The 15,150-nt window shown below is 36.6% G+C and overlaps 1 protein-coding gene across 4 annotated transcripts in view; it reads left to right on the forward strand.

Annotated features, from left to right (window-relative positions):
- The first annotated feature begins 747 nt into the window (after positions 1–747).
- xdh (xanthine dehydrogenase) overlaps positions 748–15,150 on the forward strand; it is a 95,594-nt gene continuing 81,191 nt past the window's right edge. The window contains exons 1-2 of one of the 4 annotated variants that reach the window (XM_034003511.3): positions 748–888; positions 2,192–2,249. In XM_034003511.3, coding sequence (XP_033859402.2) covers positions 841–888; positions 2,192–2,249 — 106 coding nt within the window. In that variant the 5' untranslated portion in view covers positions 748–840. Of the gene's footprint in view, positions 889–2,191; positions 2,250–11,860; positions 11,950–15,150 lie in introns of those variants that run through there. The other 3 variants (XM_034003516.3, XM_034003514.3, XM_034003512.3) reach the window with 3 other exon arrangements.

Consider the following 15,150-nt stretch of genomic DNA (forward strand, 5'->3'; position numbering starts at 1 on the left):
ATCTCCCGCAATGAACAGGGCCTTTCTTCCTTTCTCTCCAGGGTTTCAACAAATTAATGTGGTAAATTTCAGTTATTACGGCGGTCAAGCTGCCGAATCTCATAATTTACCTGTCCCATTGCCCGCACCACCTCATACGGGCCCTGCTATTTAGCAAACAGCTTTGATTCGCTTGTTTTATTATTTAATAAACACGCTGAGCGCCAGTTGCGCTTCAGTTTTGCCCAGCCCTTCGTTGTTTTTGTGTTACTCCTTCCTAGTCTGTGACGTCACTGCAACCACTCTGCCACAGTCCCCTTATATACCGTCAGTCACGCCCCCTTGGTTAACGAGTGCAACTGCTCCTCCAATCCAAGGTTGCCACATCGCTTCCCTTCTGGTGCGATGACTTGGTGTACTGCAGCTCCGCCCCCTTTCTAGATGGCCAACTTCCACCTAACCCTGGGAATTAATTGTCTGGCCATCCAGTCCAGGGCACTCTGTTCCCTTTACACAACACCCTCACAGGTCGGGAGGGAGATTTACCACCAAGAATCATTCTGTCTCTGTCACACTGTGCTAAATGAAATGCAAAGTGATGATTTTGCATCCAAAATCTTTCAACACGTCTACAAACACATTTTATAGTATTTCTAATAGTGTTGGCAAGCATCCTTGTCAGCAATAAATACACTGGAGATTATTTACAGCTAAAGTCCAGCAATGTAGGTTGTATAATCATCCAGTTGGGTGGAGCAGTTATAAGGATATAGATCTACAGCTATGCTGCAGGCAAACAGAACTGTATTGTTTGTGCCAGACGTACTTACTGCAGAGCAATTCGTGGATAGGTAACTCACAATGCCATCAGACTTTGATGATCTGGTTTTCTTTGTAAATGGAAAAAAGGTAAGATATCTTCCTGAGAAGTTTATCAATGCAGTGCTTTTTTCTATATAATAATAATAATAATAATAATATGTTACTGTATAGTTATTAGAATAGTAAATGTATGAATTTTACAAAAATATTTGTGACTAAAATTGCTCTTTATTGCGTATGTGTTGTGTTTTTACTCTGTAAAGTTGTAAATCATATTGTTTCTAAACAATCTCACAGTCAGCCTGTGTAAATATGTTTATTAACAAATTATTTAAATTTTTTAGTTAGTTAGTAGAAAACATAATATGAAATGGGTTTAGATTTCTTTAAAGGGACTATTAAAACATTTTTGCTAGTGAGCTCTGGACTGAGATTACATTATTATTATTATTATTTATTTATTTATTTATTTATTTATTTATTTCTTAGCAGACACTGTTATCCAGGACGACTTACAGTTGTAAACAAAAATACATTTCAAGAATCACAGTACAAGTATTAATACAATTAAGAGCAAGATAAAATACAATGACTTTGGTTCTAGCAAGAACAAGTATGACAAAATACGATTCAGTAACAGAGCAGATAATGATTATGGTGTTGCTATCCTTATAGTGACTTGTACCAATTGTTTATGGTTTGTTTAGTTATTTGATGCTTCTTTAAATCCCATCTCTTATATTATTATACATTGTGTATTTGTTTGTAAATTGATTAGTACATTGCATTAATGGAAAAATGAAACAAATCTTTAATGTTGTACTGTAGTAGCTTACAACTATGAAAATCTACACTACGATATTTATTCAGGCATGTTTTCCAGTAAAGAATCTTAAATTTTGCACCCATTCTTCTTGGAAATTGGTTTAATGTTTGTGAAAATACAGCTGATATGAAACCCCTTATCTTCAGGGAAGCATATTTTAATCAGGTTTTCTTAGAAATAATCCAAACTATTTTTTATCGCTTGACCTGCTGTACATGCATAGAAAAGCTAATAAGAAATGATATTGAATATGTCACTCATTTTTGTGAGTATGCCATAATATAAATATATAGTAGGGATCTAAATTATAAATTCACCTCCAAAATCTGGTCAAAATGTAAAGAAATTGTCCAACTCCAAGACAGACATTTTGGATCACTTAAGGAAAATTAACAAATTCCAAGTTTGAAGTCAATAAACCATTGCGTGAAGTATCACAATTAGTTTTTTTTTTCTCAAAACCTTTTATTAGTTGTTTTCTTATTTGCTACAGTTGCTTTTGTGCTGTAACTTACTGTGTATATGAAATATGTGGTACATTTTTTTAATGTCACTTATTTACAGATTGTGGAAAGAAATGCAGACCCTGAAATGACCTTGCTTACCTACATAAGAAGAAAATGTATCCTTCTTAAATAGAGGAATTAAAATAATGAATGTGATCAGTTATTACCAGGGATCCTAGGAATCCGTTTGCTTCGGAATAACATAAAAAAACACAGATTTTCTGTGATAACACGGAAAAACGCAGATTTTCTATGCTTTCTGAGATTTTTGAGTTTTACACTTGGGGAGGGGCAAAAAACATGCAAGGCTTTTTTTGTTTGTTTTATAATAGCCAAACCAATACATGTATAATATGTAAACATTAACACAGGCAACTTTGTTTAAATTTACATAAACATACCTGTCTAATGAAACTGCTTCCGGTATTCATGTTCAGTTTACTTCAGTATTCAGAGCTGTTCAAAGATGCTGAAAACATTAAAAATCACCTCCAAAGATGGTAATTTGCTGTTTTGTACTTCATGCAGCAAGGCTGTAGATTACACCCGTAGGCAGACCATCCTCCTGGGGCATGTTCGCCCTGCAGGTCATGCAAGCATGGAACCAAGACATTCCAGCTGGGGTATGACCCTGCACTGCACACCGTCTTGCACGGGGGCAACTAAGCACTGCGTGTACCGAGGTACCAAAGCACAGAGGGTACCGTGCTTATCAAGCACTGTGCACGCTTGTGTACTGATTATCAAGTGCACCGAGCACAGTGGATCAACTGGCAGTTCAAGATTTTTTCAGCAATTAGGGAGGTGGTGCCATACCACATTAGGGAGGTGGTGCCATTATTATTATTATTATTTATTTCTTAGCAGACTTCCTTATCCAGGGCGACTTACAATCGTAAGCAAATACATTTCAAGTGTTATCAAGTAATACAATAAGTAATACATACCAATTGTAGCTGGAATGCTACAGTGAAAGTGAGTTGAACTAGCATTAACTTTTTTTTTTTTACAACGGGGAACTATTTGTAATATTTAAAGTAAAGAAAAAAAATATGTTTGTGTTATTGATTAATGGCGCTGGTAAGCTTGTAACTTGCTTAGAATTTGAAAGTGTAACCATTTTTATTTTATTTATTTATTTAGCAGACACATTTATCCAAAGTGACTTACACATGTTACACTTTAATACAAGGTTACAGTTCAAGAATAATTAAAGTTATAAACTAAAATACAACATAAAGACACAAGAAGTGTAACAAGAACAACAATAAATACTTCCTGTGTTAGCTGTTACCCAATAGTACTGTTTGTGTGTCTTATAATGTGGCAGGGAAAACTCATTTTGAACCCTTTTATTTTACTCGCAGAATAATGCAGATTTTTCTTTTTTTTTATTGGAAAATTTCATTTTTTTATTGCGGAAAACTAGGATCCTTGGTTATTACTGTAAAGGCCACTCTCTGATACCTAATAATTTCTGGTTCAGACTGACATAGCCACCAGCTGTACTAAGATACCACTCTTTAAAATAGTAATGCCATTTTGTGCCACATTTGGCCTCTGGTGACAAAAATGTAAAAATCACATTTTTATACCATGAATGACACACCATGAAGAGCTAGGATGTCTTTTTTTAATTTATTTTTTGATAAATGATAATCAGGAATATGCAATTTTAAGCCTTAATTAAACAAATGAATTGGTGATATAATTTGGAACAGGGTGATTTGTCCAGTCATTTTGTTATGGAATCTGAATCCTAAATGGATCCAGTAAAAATCCAAACAAAAAAAAAACTCACATGTGTTGTATAAATTCAATTACCAAATTACTGTGGAACATATTTTGGTTTAAAATGTGTTTGGCCTTCACTGTCGTAATTATACTGAAGCCAATTAAATAGAAAGGTAAATGGCCTTCAGTGCAGAGCAGAGTTGTAAGCTTCATCCCATGTAAAACATTAATTTTGCAGTCTCATTGGTAAACAATATGATTCAATGTACAGACCGGTGCTTAAAAACACATTTCAATGCGATTTCTATTAAAAAACAAATATCTGTATTTACATTAGAAAAGCATAACAAAACAGAACTAATACCAACATTACATTTCAAAATACAAAAATGACCAAATATGTTAATGAAGTGATTTGCAATATAATCATTATATACAGTAAACAGGCCATTTTCAGGTCTTTTTTTTTATAACTTTGTTTATTGTTTTTTTACATTTTTTAACAAGAAAACAATTATTGCATTGATAACTGTAGTAATATATAAGTAAAAAGGTTAAAACAGAGAGAGGAGAGAGCGAGAGAAAGAGAGAGTGAGAGAGAGAGAGAGCAAGCAGCACATTGACAGTAAGAGCGCAGTACAGGTATAATGTCAGAGAGAAGAGAGAGAGACATGTTAAGTTAATTTTAAAGTAAGTTATGGAAGACAGGGCAGTCTGAGCGGATCAACGTGGGAGAGAAAGGGTTGCCGTGCTTTGTAAAATGTATCAGTGGATCCCCTGAGTGTGAACTTTATTTTTTCTAATTTAAGGAATTACTTAACATCTCTAATCCAGTGAACATATGAGGGTATGGAGGCTTGCTTCCAACCAAATAAAATGAGGTGTCTAGCCAATAGAGTTGCAAAGGCCAAGGTGTTTGACTGTTGCCCAGATAGAGGGACATTGCCAGGTACTACCCCAATTAGTGGGGAGGGGTCAATACGTACTTGAAAGGTCTGAGAAAGGGTCTCAAACACAGATGTCCAGAAAGGAGTCAACCCGGGACACAGCGGAATTAAGAACATAAGAAAGTTTACAAACGAGAGGAGGCCATTCAGCCCATCTTGGTCATTTGGTTGTTAGTAGCTTATTGATCCCAGAATCTCATCAAGCAGCTTCTTGAAGGATTCCAGGGTGTCAGCTTCAACAACATTACTGGGGAATTGGTTCCAGACCCTCACAATTTGTGTAAAAAAGTGCCTCCTATTTTCTGTTCTGAATGCCCCTTTATCTAATCTCCATTTGTGATCCCTGGTCCTTGTTTCTTTTTTCAGGTCAAAAAAGTCCCCTGGGTCGACATTGTCTATACCTTCTAGGATTTTGAATGATTGAATCAGATCACCACATAGTCTTCTTTGTTCAAGACTGAATAGACTCAATTCTTTTAGCCTGTCTGTATACGACATGCCTTTTAAACGTGGGATAATTCTGGTTGCTCTTCTTTGCACTCTTTCTAGAGCAGCAATATCCTTTTTGTAACGAGGTGACCCACAGGGCTTTCTCAGGTATCCGACCATGCTTTTACAATGCATTTACCTTGCTACTCCATGGTCAACTATAGTTCTTACAATTTTTTACCATAAATATACTTCTTATCTTGTATGTGTAATACCATACTTTCACTATACCTTTATTATGAGGTGAGTCACTGTCACAAAGACGGCCAGAGTGGGTTGCGTCAGACCAGAAAGGAATCCAAACAACAGAGACGGTGGTTGTGATGAGCCGAGTGCAATGGCTGCACTCAGCGTTTAATAACAAATAAATAAAAAGGTTTAACAAACAGAACACAAAACAGGACACGGCACTTGAGCCAAAATAAACAGACAAACAAAACGAACTACACAGACAAACACGGTGAGCTTCTTTTACTATTATTTTACTTTATAATACCCTCCGTCTCCTAACCCGTTCTCCACTCACCGAACACCAACCCCCAGTGAGTGAAAACATGCAGCTTTTATGCAGTTGTACCGAGATTCGATTGCTAGTCAATCATTCAATTGGAATCTCGGTACAACTGCACGTGAATTAATTAAAGTGCAATTCCCCGTGCTCACATATTACTTTTTACTTGCACGTGATGTGATGTGCCATCCCCGTGCCTAAATACAAATATACAATTTACACACACGTGAAACACAGACCGCTTATATCCCGTGTACCAATCTATACACCAACATTAACATACGCACGCATACATACACAAAACACACAAATGCACACAGGGGCGGGGCACTTTGCCACAGTCACTCAAGGACATTTTAAGATAACCAAACTATTACAGTGTCTAAAGTTCAAATACAGTTCAAACAAACACTCTTGCATTTGGAAAATGCTTGTGGGTAGTTTTAGAATGACTGCTGAATACTTTTCATTGTTATAGTGCACTGTGTTGTATTGTGTTTTGTCTTCTGTCAAGATGTGAGTGGTGCAAGAATGATCTATATATCTATAGTCTTGTTTAATATGCTTCAGTAGGGGTGTAAAATTAGATTTAAAAAGCTTATTGTATGAGTGGGTAACTGAAATACCCAGGTAGGTAAAGCTATTGAGTGCAATTTTGAAGGGGAACTTATCAAAGGGGCACCGGTGGGTTGACGCATTGATAGGGAAGAGTTCACTCTTGTATAAATTGAGTTTATACCCACAAAATCTATGAAATTGCTCAAATATAGCTAAGGCATAGGGGAGAGAGGACATAGGATCAGAAATATATAAAATTATACCCTGCACCTCTCGATTTTCACGCAGAGACAATGAAAGAGGTTCAGTGGCAATTACAAAGAGGAGGGGTGAGAGAGGGCAACCCTGTCTTGTACCTTGGTGGAGAGGGAAGTATTTAGAATGAGTGTTGTTTGTGCAAACTGAGACTGATGATGAGGTACTGTATATAACAGCTTGATCCAAGAAATGAAATTGTGACCAAAGCCAAACCTGTACAGTGTAGTGAATAAGTAATCCCACTCAACATGATCAAATGCCATCTCCGCATCAAGCAAAACAATGACCTCTGGCAAGGGGCAAATAGGAGTATATGATATTGAACAAATGGCTAAGATTGAAATATGCGTGTTTACCCTGCACAAACCCTGTCTGGTGAGAGGAGATTATGGAGGGGAGAATGGATTCAAGACAGTGCGCTAGGGTCTTAACAAGAATTTTAAAGTTTGCATTAAGGACAGATATAGGGTCACACTTGAGAGGGTCTTTATTCTGTTTCAACAGTGGTGATATGGAGGCTCGGTGCAACGTTAGGGGTAAAGACCGAGACGAAAAAGATTCAGTAAACACAGCGATTAACAAAGGAGATAAACTAGAACTAAATGTATTATAAAATTCTATAGGATACCCATCTGGGCCAGGACCACTCTGCATTGATCTAAAAGCCTCAGTTATTTCATCTGGAGATAATGGCTCCTCTAGGCTTTAGATTGTGGAACAACAGTTGGAATAGAAAGGTTCTCAAAAGAAGACTCAATTAACAAAGCATCTGTAGGTGATTCAGATTTGTAAAGAGAAGAGTAAAAATGTTTAAATCATTGATCATTGATCTCCTGCTGGTTCATATATTGCATGTCAAGATTTAATATTTAATTGTTACTTGGTTTGTTAATTGTTTGTTTTAATTGTTCTGCCGTCATTCTGTTATTACTCTATAATGGGACAGCAAATAAACCACTGCTTACTGATTAAATACTTTACAGGGTCGCTTGAGCTCTGCTCTCAGAAAGTGCATTCTTCCAGTGGACTACATTCCTAAGACAATGAATAAATATAGTTGTTGCAATAAATTGCAGAATAATAGTGATAATTGCATTGCAGTGGCATATTTCTTAGTAAAAATGGAACTCCCTCATTCAGTAAATTCCCTCGACTCCAGGCTTTATCCTTTATTATATAACTGACATTGACTAAAGTTATTTCTACTTCAGATATTGTAGTTTCAATATTATACATTTCCGATGCCTTAAGGCAGTGGTGTGCAAACTGGGGGGTGCGCCCCCCTGGGGGGCCGTGGAGAGTCCCTAAGGGGGGAGTGACTATGACTAAAGGGGCAGTTCTGTAAATAAAAAAAAGCTAAATATGTAAATGTTAACAAACACATTCTTAAAAGTCAGGAGTGTAAGCGCAGCTCTGCAACATACAATGCCAAATCAAACTTGTCAATGGGCATGGGCTTGCATGTTAAAAGAGCTATGCACAATGGCCGCGAGCAAAAATAATTAAAACTATTGATTTAAATTGAGTAATGCACAACGCAAACGAAGCAAGCGGCATGAATGAAGCGAGCAAATAGAGAAATACATTTGTTTTATTTGTATTTTGCTACACGCTGTTCACGTCGCAATGGACCAATCAGAAATAAGGTCAAAGGTAGTGGCTGTCAGACTGTAACAGTGTCTCGCTCACGCAGACATTACCACAGAAATAAAAAAAAATCAACATCAATGAGAATTTAATTATTAAAATCGAAAAATATAATGTTCCTTATGATGCCAGTGTCCGTGGTTAAAGACAATAAAAAGAAGGACGCCACATGTCAATAAATAGTAGAACAATTGAAAATTGATGGTATGTCTATCTCTCTTTATTTCACCTTAATTTTAGTCAAAGTGACGGGGAGCGCCACACACTGGTTTCGTATTTCTGTAAAATGATGCTTCTTTGTTTTAATAATGTTGACCTATAATAATAATCACGTTAGCTCTTTTACAAGCCGGTGGTATTCCCTAAACTGTTTCCTTTTTTAAGTGTGTGGTGTTCCCATGGTCTCCTGTGTTTTATTTATTTTATTTCGTCTCCACAAAAGGAGCAAAAGGAGACAGTCTTTGCTTTTCATGACTAGCTACATTTTTTTTGTACTCGTGCTGTATTCGTGTTGTTCGCTTCGCTCTCCGCATACTGTATTTTGTGAAAACCTAAGATTTAACTGCTGAACGATAATGTTTTTCAGATGTCTCTGTCAAGTAACTGTTGAATTGCCAAGTTTAAACAAAACAAACAAAAAAGAGTTAAGTTACATATATTTTTTCACTGATTTATTTGTTAGCTAAATGTTGACTTGCCAAGTGTAAACAAAATATTTAAATTCACTGATTTATTTGTTAGAAACCTAGGTTTAACATGTCAAAATGATCACTCGAAGTGTAAAAAAAAAAAAGATTTCTAGACTGATTTTAAATGTTGAATTTGTGATCCGCGTTTGTATTTAGCTTAATCTGGACTTTTTTGTGGTTAAGGAAAAAATACGCAATTTACACGAAATCGGGGAAAAAACTGTTAAAATATAAAGTTATGGTCTAACGTGTTAATATGGGGGGTGTGATAAAATGTATGCTAAAAAAGGGGGATGGCATTTAAAAACCTTGCGCAACACTGCCTTAAGGTATACCTATTGCAAGGGTTATATGTCTGTTTTTTTATTTTTATGCATGTTTATTATGTAAAGCAAAACTTAATTGCTATACCAGAGAATTGGCCTCTTTATCAGTGCTTAGGGGTTAAGTCTCTGATCAACCCGGCCCATTCTCTCTCCACACTATCATTAACTTTTCATGTGATTAGTACAGGGTCAGGTTTAATAAACAGCTAGGGCAGAACTTTGTTCCAGTTTACAAAAAAAAAAAAACTGTTAATGATTAACAACTAAAAAGAAGGACTTTTTTTTTTTTTACCAGCTAACACATTAATAAATGTTTTAATTTATTATTAGTGGTTAGTTAAGGTGTTAGTAGCTTCTATTATATTTTCTTTTTTCATTCTCAGTGGTTCTTATGGCAATGACTCATGCATTTGGAAAATGCTTGTGGGTAGTTTTAGAATGACTGCTGAATACTTTTCATTGTTATAGTGCACTGTGTTGTATTGTGTTTTGTCTTCTGTCAAGATGTGAGTGGTGCAAGAATGATCTATATATCTATAGTCTTGTTTAATATGCTTCAGTAGGGGTGTAAAATTAGATTTAAAAAGCTTATTGTATGAGTGGGTAACTGAAATACCCAGGTAGGTAAAGCTATTGAGTGCAATTTTGAAGGGGAACTTATCAAAGGGGCACCGGTGGGTTGACGCATTGATAGGGAAGAGTTCACTCTTGTATAAATTGAGTTTATACCCACAAAATCTATGAAATTGCTCAAATATAGCTAAGGCATAGGGGAGAGAGGACATAGGATCAGAAATATATAAAATTATACCCTGCACCTCTCGATTTTCACGCAGAGACAATGAAAGAGGTTCAGTGGCAATTACAAAGAGGAGGGGTGAGAGAGGGCAACCCTGTCTTGTACCTTGGTGGAGAGGGAAGTATTTAGAATGAGTGTTGTTTGTGCAAACTGAGACTGATGATGAGGTACTGTATATAACAGCTTGATCCAAGAAATGAAATTGTGACCAAAGCCAAACCTGTACAGTGTAGTGAATAAGTAATCCCACTCAACATGATCAAATGCCTTCTCCGCATCAAGCAAAACAATGACCTCTGGCAAGGGGCAAATAGGAGTATATGATATTGAACAAATGGCTAAGATTGAAATATGCGTGTTTACCCTGCACAAACCCTGTCTGGTGAGAGGAGATTATGGAGGGGAGAATGGATTCAAGACAGTGCGCTAGGGTCTTAACAAGAATTTTAAAGTTTGCATTAAGGACAGATATAGGGTCACACTTGAGAGGGTCTTTATTCTGTTTCAACAGTGGTGATATGGAGGCTCGGTGCAACGTTAGGGGTAAAGACCGAGACGAAAAAGATTCAGTAAACACAGCGATTAACAAAGGAGATAAACTAGAACTAAATGTATTATAAAATTCTATAGGATAACCATCTAGGCCAGGACCACTCTGCATTGATCTAAAAGCCTCAGTTATTTCATCTGGAGATAATGGCTCCTCTAGGCTTCAGATTGTGGAACAACAGTTGGAATAGAAAGGTTCTCAAAAGAAGACTCAATTAACAAAGCATCTGTAGGTGATTCAGATTTGTAAAGAGAAGAGTAAAAATGTTTAAATCATTGATCATTGATCTCCTGCTGGTTCATATATTGCATGTCAAGATTTAATATTTAATTGTTACTTGGTTTGTTAATTGTTTGTTTTAATTGTTCTGCCGTCATTCTGTTATTACTCTATAATGGGACAGCAAATAAACCACTGCTTACTGATTAAATACTTTACAGGGTCGCTTGAGCTCTGCTCTCAGAAAGTGCATTCTTCCAGTGGACTACATTCCTAAGACAATGAATAAATATAGTTGTTGCAATAAGTTGCAGAATAATAGTGATAATTGCATTGCAGTGGCATATTCCTTAGTAAAAATGGAACTCCCTCATTCAGTAAATTCCCTCGACTCCAGGCTTTATCCTTTATTATATAACTGACATTGACTAAAGTTATTTCTACTTCAGATATTGTAGTTTCAATATTATACATTTCCGATGCCTTAAGGCAGTGGTGTGCAAACTGGGGGGTGCGCCCCCCTGGGGGGCCGTGGAGAGTCCCTAAGGGGGGAGTGACTATGACTAAAGGGGCAGTTCTGTAAATAAAAAAAAGCTAAATATGTAAATGTTAACAAACACATTCTTAAAAGTCAGGAGTGTAAGCGCAGCTCTGCAACATACAATGCCAAATCAAACTTGTCAATGGGCATGGGCTTGCATGTTAAAAGAGCTATGCACAATGGCCGCGAGCAAAAATAATTAAAACTATTGATTTAAATTGAGTAATGCACAACGCAAACGAAGCAAGCGGCATGAATGAAGCGAGCAAATAGAGAAATACATTTGTTTTATTTGTATTTTGCTACACGCTGTTCACGTCGCAATGGACCAATCAGAAATAAGGTCAAAGGTAGTGGCTGTCAGACTGTAACAGTGTCTCGCTCACGCAGACATTACCACAGAAATAAAAAAAAATCAACATCAATGAGAATTTAATTATTAAAATCGAAAAATATAATGTTCCTTATGATGCCAGTGTCCGTGGTTAAAGACAATAAAAAGAAGGACGCCACATGTCAATAAATAGTAGAACAATTGAAAATTGATGGTATGTCTATCTCTCTTTATTTCACCTTAATTTTAGTCAAAGTGACGGGGAGCGCCACACACTGGTTTCGTATTTCTGTAAAATGATGCTTCTTTGTTTTAATAATGTTGACCTATAATAATAATCACGTTAGCTCTTTTACAAGCCGGTGGTATTCCCTAAACTGTTTCCTTTTTTAAGTGTGTGGTGTTCCCATGGTCTCCTGTGTTTTATTTATTTTATTTCGTCTCCACAAAAGGAGCAAAAGGAGACAGTCTTTGCTTTTCATGACTAGCTACATTTTTTTTGTACTCGTGCTGTATTCGTGTTGTTCGCTTCGCTCTCCGCATACTGTATTTTGTGAAAACCTAAGATTTAACTGCTGAACGATAATGTTTTTCAGATGTCTCTGTCAAGTAACTGTTGAATTGCCAAGTTTAAACAAAACAAACAAAAAAGAGTTAAGTTACATATATTTTTTCACTGATTTATTTGTTAGCTAAATGTTGACTTGCCAAGTGTAAACAAAATATTTAAATTCACTGATTTATTTGTTAGAAACCTAGGTTTAACATGTCAAAATGATCACTCGAAGTGTAAAAAAAAAAAAGATTTCTAGACTGATTTTAAATGTTGAATTTGTGATCCGCGTTTGTATTTAGCTTAATCTGGACTTTTTTGTGGTTAAGGAAAAAATACGCAATTTACATGAAATCGGGGAAAAAACTGTTAAAATATAAAGTTATGGTCTAACGTGTTAATATGGGGGGTGTGATAAAATGTATGCTAAAAAAGGGGGATGGCATTTAAAAACCTTGCGCAACACTGCCTTAAGGTATACCTATTGCAAGGGTTATATGTCTGTTTTTTTATTTTTATGCATGTTTATTATGTAAAGCAAAACTTAATTGCTATACCAGAGAATTGGCCTCTTTATCAGTGCTTAGGGGTTAAGTCTCTGATCAACCCGGCCCATTCTCTCTCCACACTATCATTAACTTTTCATGTGATTAGTACAGGGTCAGGTTTAATAAACAGCTAGGGCAGAACTTTGTTCCAGTTTACAAAAAAAAAAAAACTGTTAATGATTAACAACTAAAAAGAAGGACTTTTTTTTTTTTTACCAGCTAACACATTAATAAATGTTTTAATTTATTATTAGTGGTTAGTTAAGGTGTTAGTAGCTTCTATTATATTTTCTTTTTTCATTCTCAGTGGTTCTTATGGCAATGACTCAAATATTGTGTTTATGTTATATATATATATATATATATATATATATATATATATATATATATATATATATATACAGTACTGTGCAAAAGTTTTAGGCAGGTGTGAAAAAATGCTGTAAAGTAAGAATGCTTTCAAAAATAGACATGTTAATAGATTATATTTATCAATTAACTAAATGCAAAGTGAGTGAACAGAAGAAAAATCTACATCAAATCCATATTTGGTGTGACCACCCTTTGCCTTCAAAACAGCATCAATTCTTCTAGGTACACTTGCACAAAGTCAGGGATTTTGTAGGCATATAGTCAGGTGTATGATTAAACAATTATACCAAACAGGTGCTAATGATCATCAATTCAATATGTAGGTTGAAACACAATAATTAACTGAAACAGAAACAGCTGTGTAGGAGGAATAAAACTGGGTGAGGAACAGCCAAACTCAGCTAACAAGATGAGGTTGCTGAAGACAGTTTACTGTCAAAAGTCATACACCATGGCAAGACTGAGCACAGCAACAAGACACAAGGTAGTTATACTACATCAGCAAGGTCTCTCCCAGGCAGAAATTTCAAGGCAGACAGGGGTTTCCAGATGTGCTGTCCAAGCTCTTTTGAAGAAGCACAAAGAAACGGGCAACGTTGAGGACCGTAGACGCAGTGGTCAGCCAAGGAAACTTACTGCAGCAGATGAAAGACACATCATGCTTACTTCCCTTCGCAATCGGAAGATGTCCAGCAGTGCCATCAGCTCAGAATTGGCAGAAAACAGTGGGACCCTGGTACACCCATCTACTGTCCGGAGAAGTCTGGTCAGAAGTGGCCTTCATGGAAGACTTGCGGCCAAAAAGCCATGCCTCCAACGTGGAAACATGGCCAAGCGACTCAACTATGCACGAAAACACAGGAACTGGGGTGCAGAAAAATGGCAGCAGGTGCTCTGGACTGATGAGTCAAAATTTGAAATATTTGGCTGTAGCAGAAGGCAGTTTGTTCGCCGAAGGGCTGGAGAGCGGTACACGAATGAGTGTCTGCAGGCAACAGTGAAGCATGGTGGAGGTTCCTTGCAAGTTTGGGGCTGCATTTCTGCAAATGGAGTTGGGGATTTGGTCAGAATTAATGGTCTCCTCAATGCTGAGAAGTACAGGCAGATATTTATCCATCATGCAATACCATCAGGGAGGCATCTGATTGGACCCAAATGTATTCTGCAGCATGACAACGACCCCAAACATACAGCGAAAGTCATTAAGAACTATCTTCAGCGTAAAGAAGAACAAGGAGTCCTGGAAGTGATGGTATGGCCCCCACAGAGCCCTGATCTCAACATCATCGAGTCTGTCTGGGATTACATGAAGAGAGAGAAGCAATTGATGCTGTTTTGAAGGCAAAGGGTGGTCACACCAAATATTGATTTGATGTAGATTTTTCTTCTGCTCACTCACTTTGCATTTTGTTAATTGATAAATATAAACTATTAACATGTCTATTTTTGAAAGCATTCTTACTTTACAGCATTTTTTTACACCTGCCTAAAACTTTTGCACAGTACTGTATATATATATATATATATATATATATATATATATATATATATATATATACAGTATATATGTATATATTGGTGAGACTGTGTTAACCCTTTGCGGTCCTATGTCGGACCCTGTCCGACATCATCAAAAAGACGTAAAAAACAGTTGTCTAGTTGTTTTTTCTCTGGAAAAAGCAGAGAAAACCGTTCAGTGGCTGAGTGAGACCGATAGGAGCCGAAAAAAAAGGGGGTGTATCTCATGAATACAGATAGTCCGGATCCGGATAATGTTAGTCATCTAATAACAACAAACAAGTCATTCTTTAGACATGACAAAAACAAACAAAACAAAGGAACAGATCACTTTGCTACGTCTCCTTGGTTAGCGAGTGCAACCCCTCCTCCAATCCGCGGCTGCCACATCGCTTCCCTTCCGGGTCGATGATTTAGTATTGTA

The sequence above is a fragment of the Acipenser ruthenus genome, chromosome 5 (genome assembly GCF_902713425.1).
Source record: "Acipenser ruthenus chromosome 5, fAciRut3.2 maternal haplotype, whole genome shotgun sequence".
Taxonomy (NCBI): Eukaryota; Metazoa; Chordata; class Actinopteri; order Acipenseriformes; family Acipenseridae; genus Acipenser; species Acipenser ruthenus.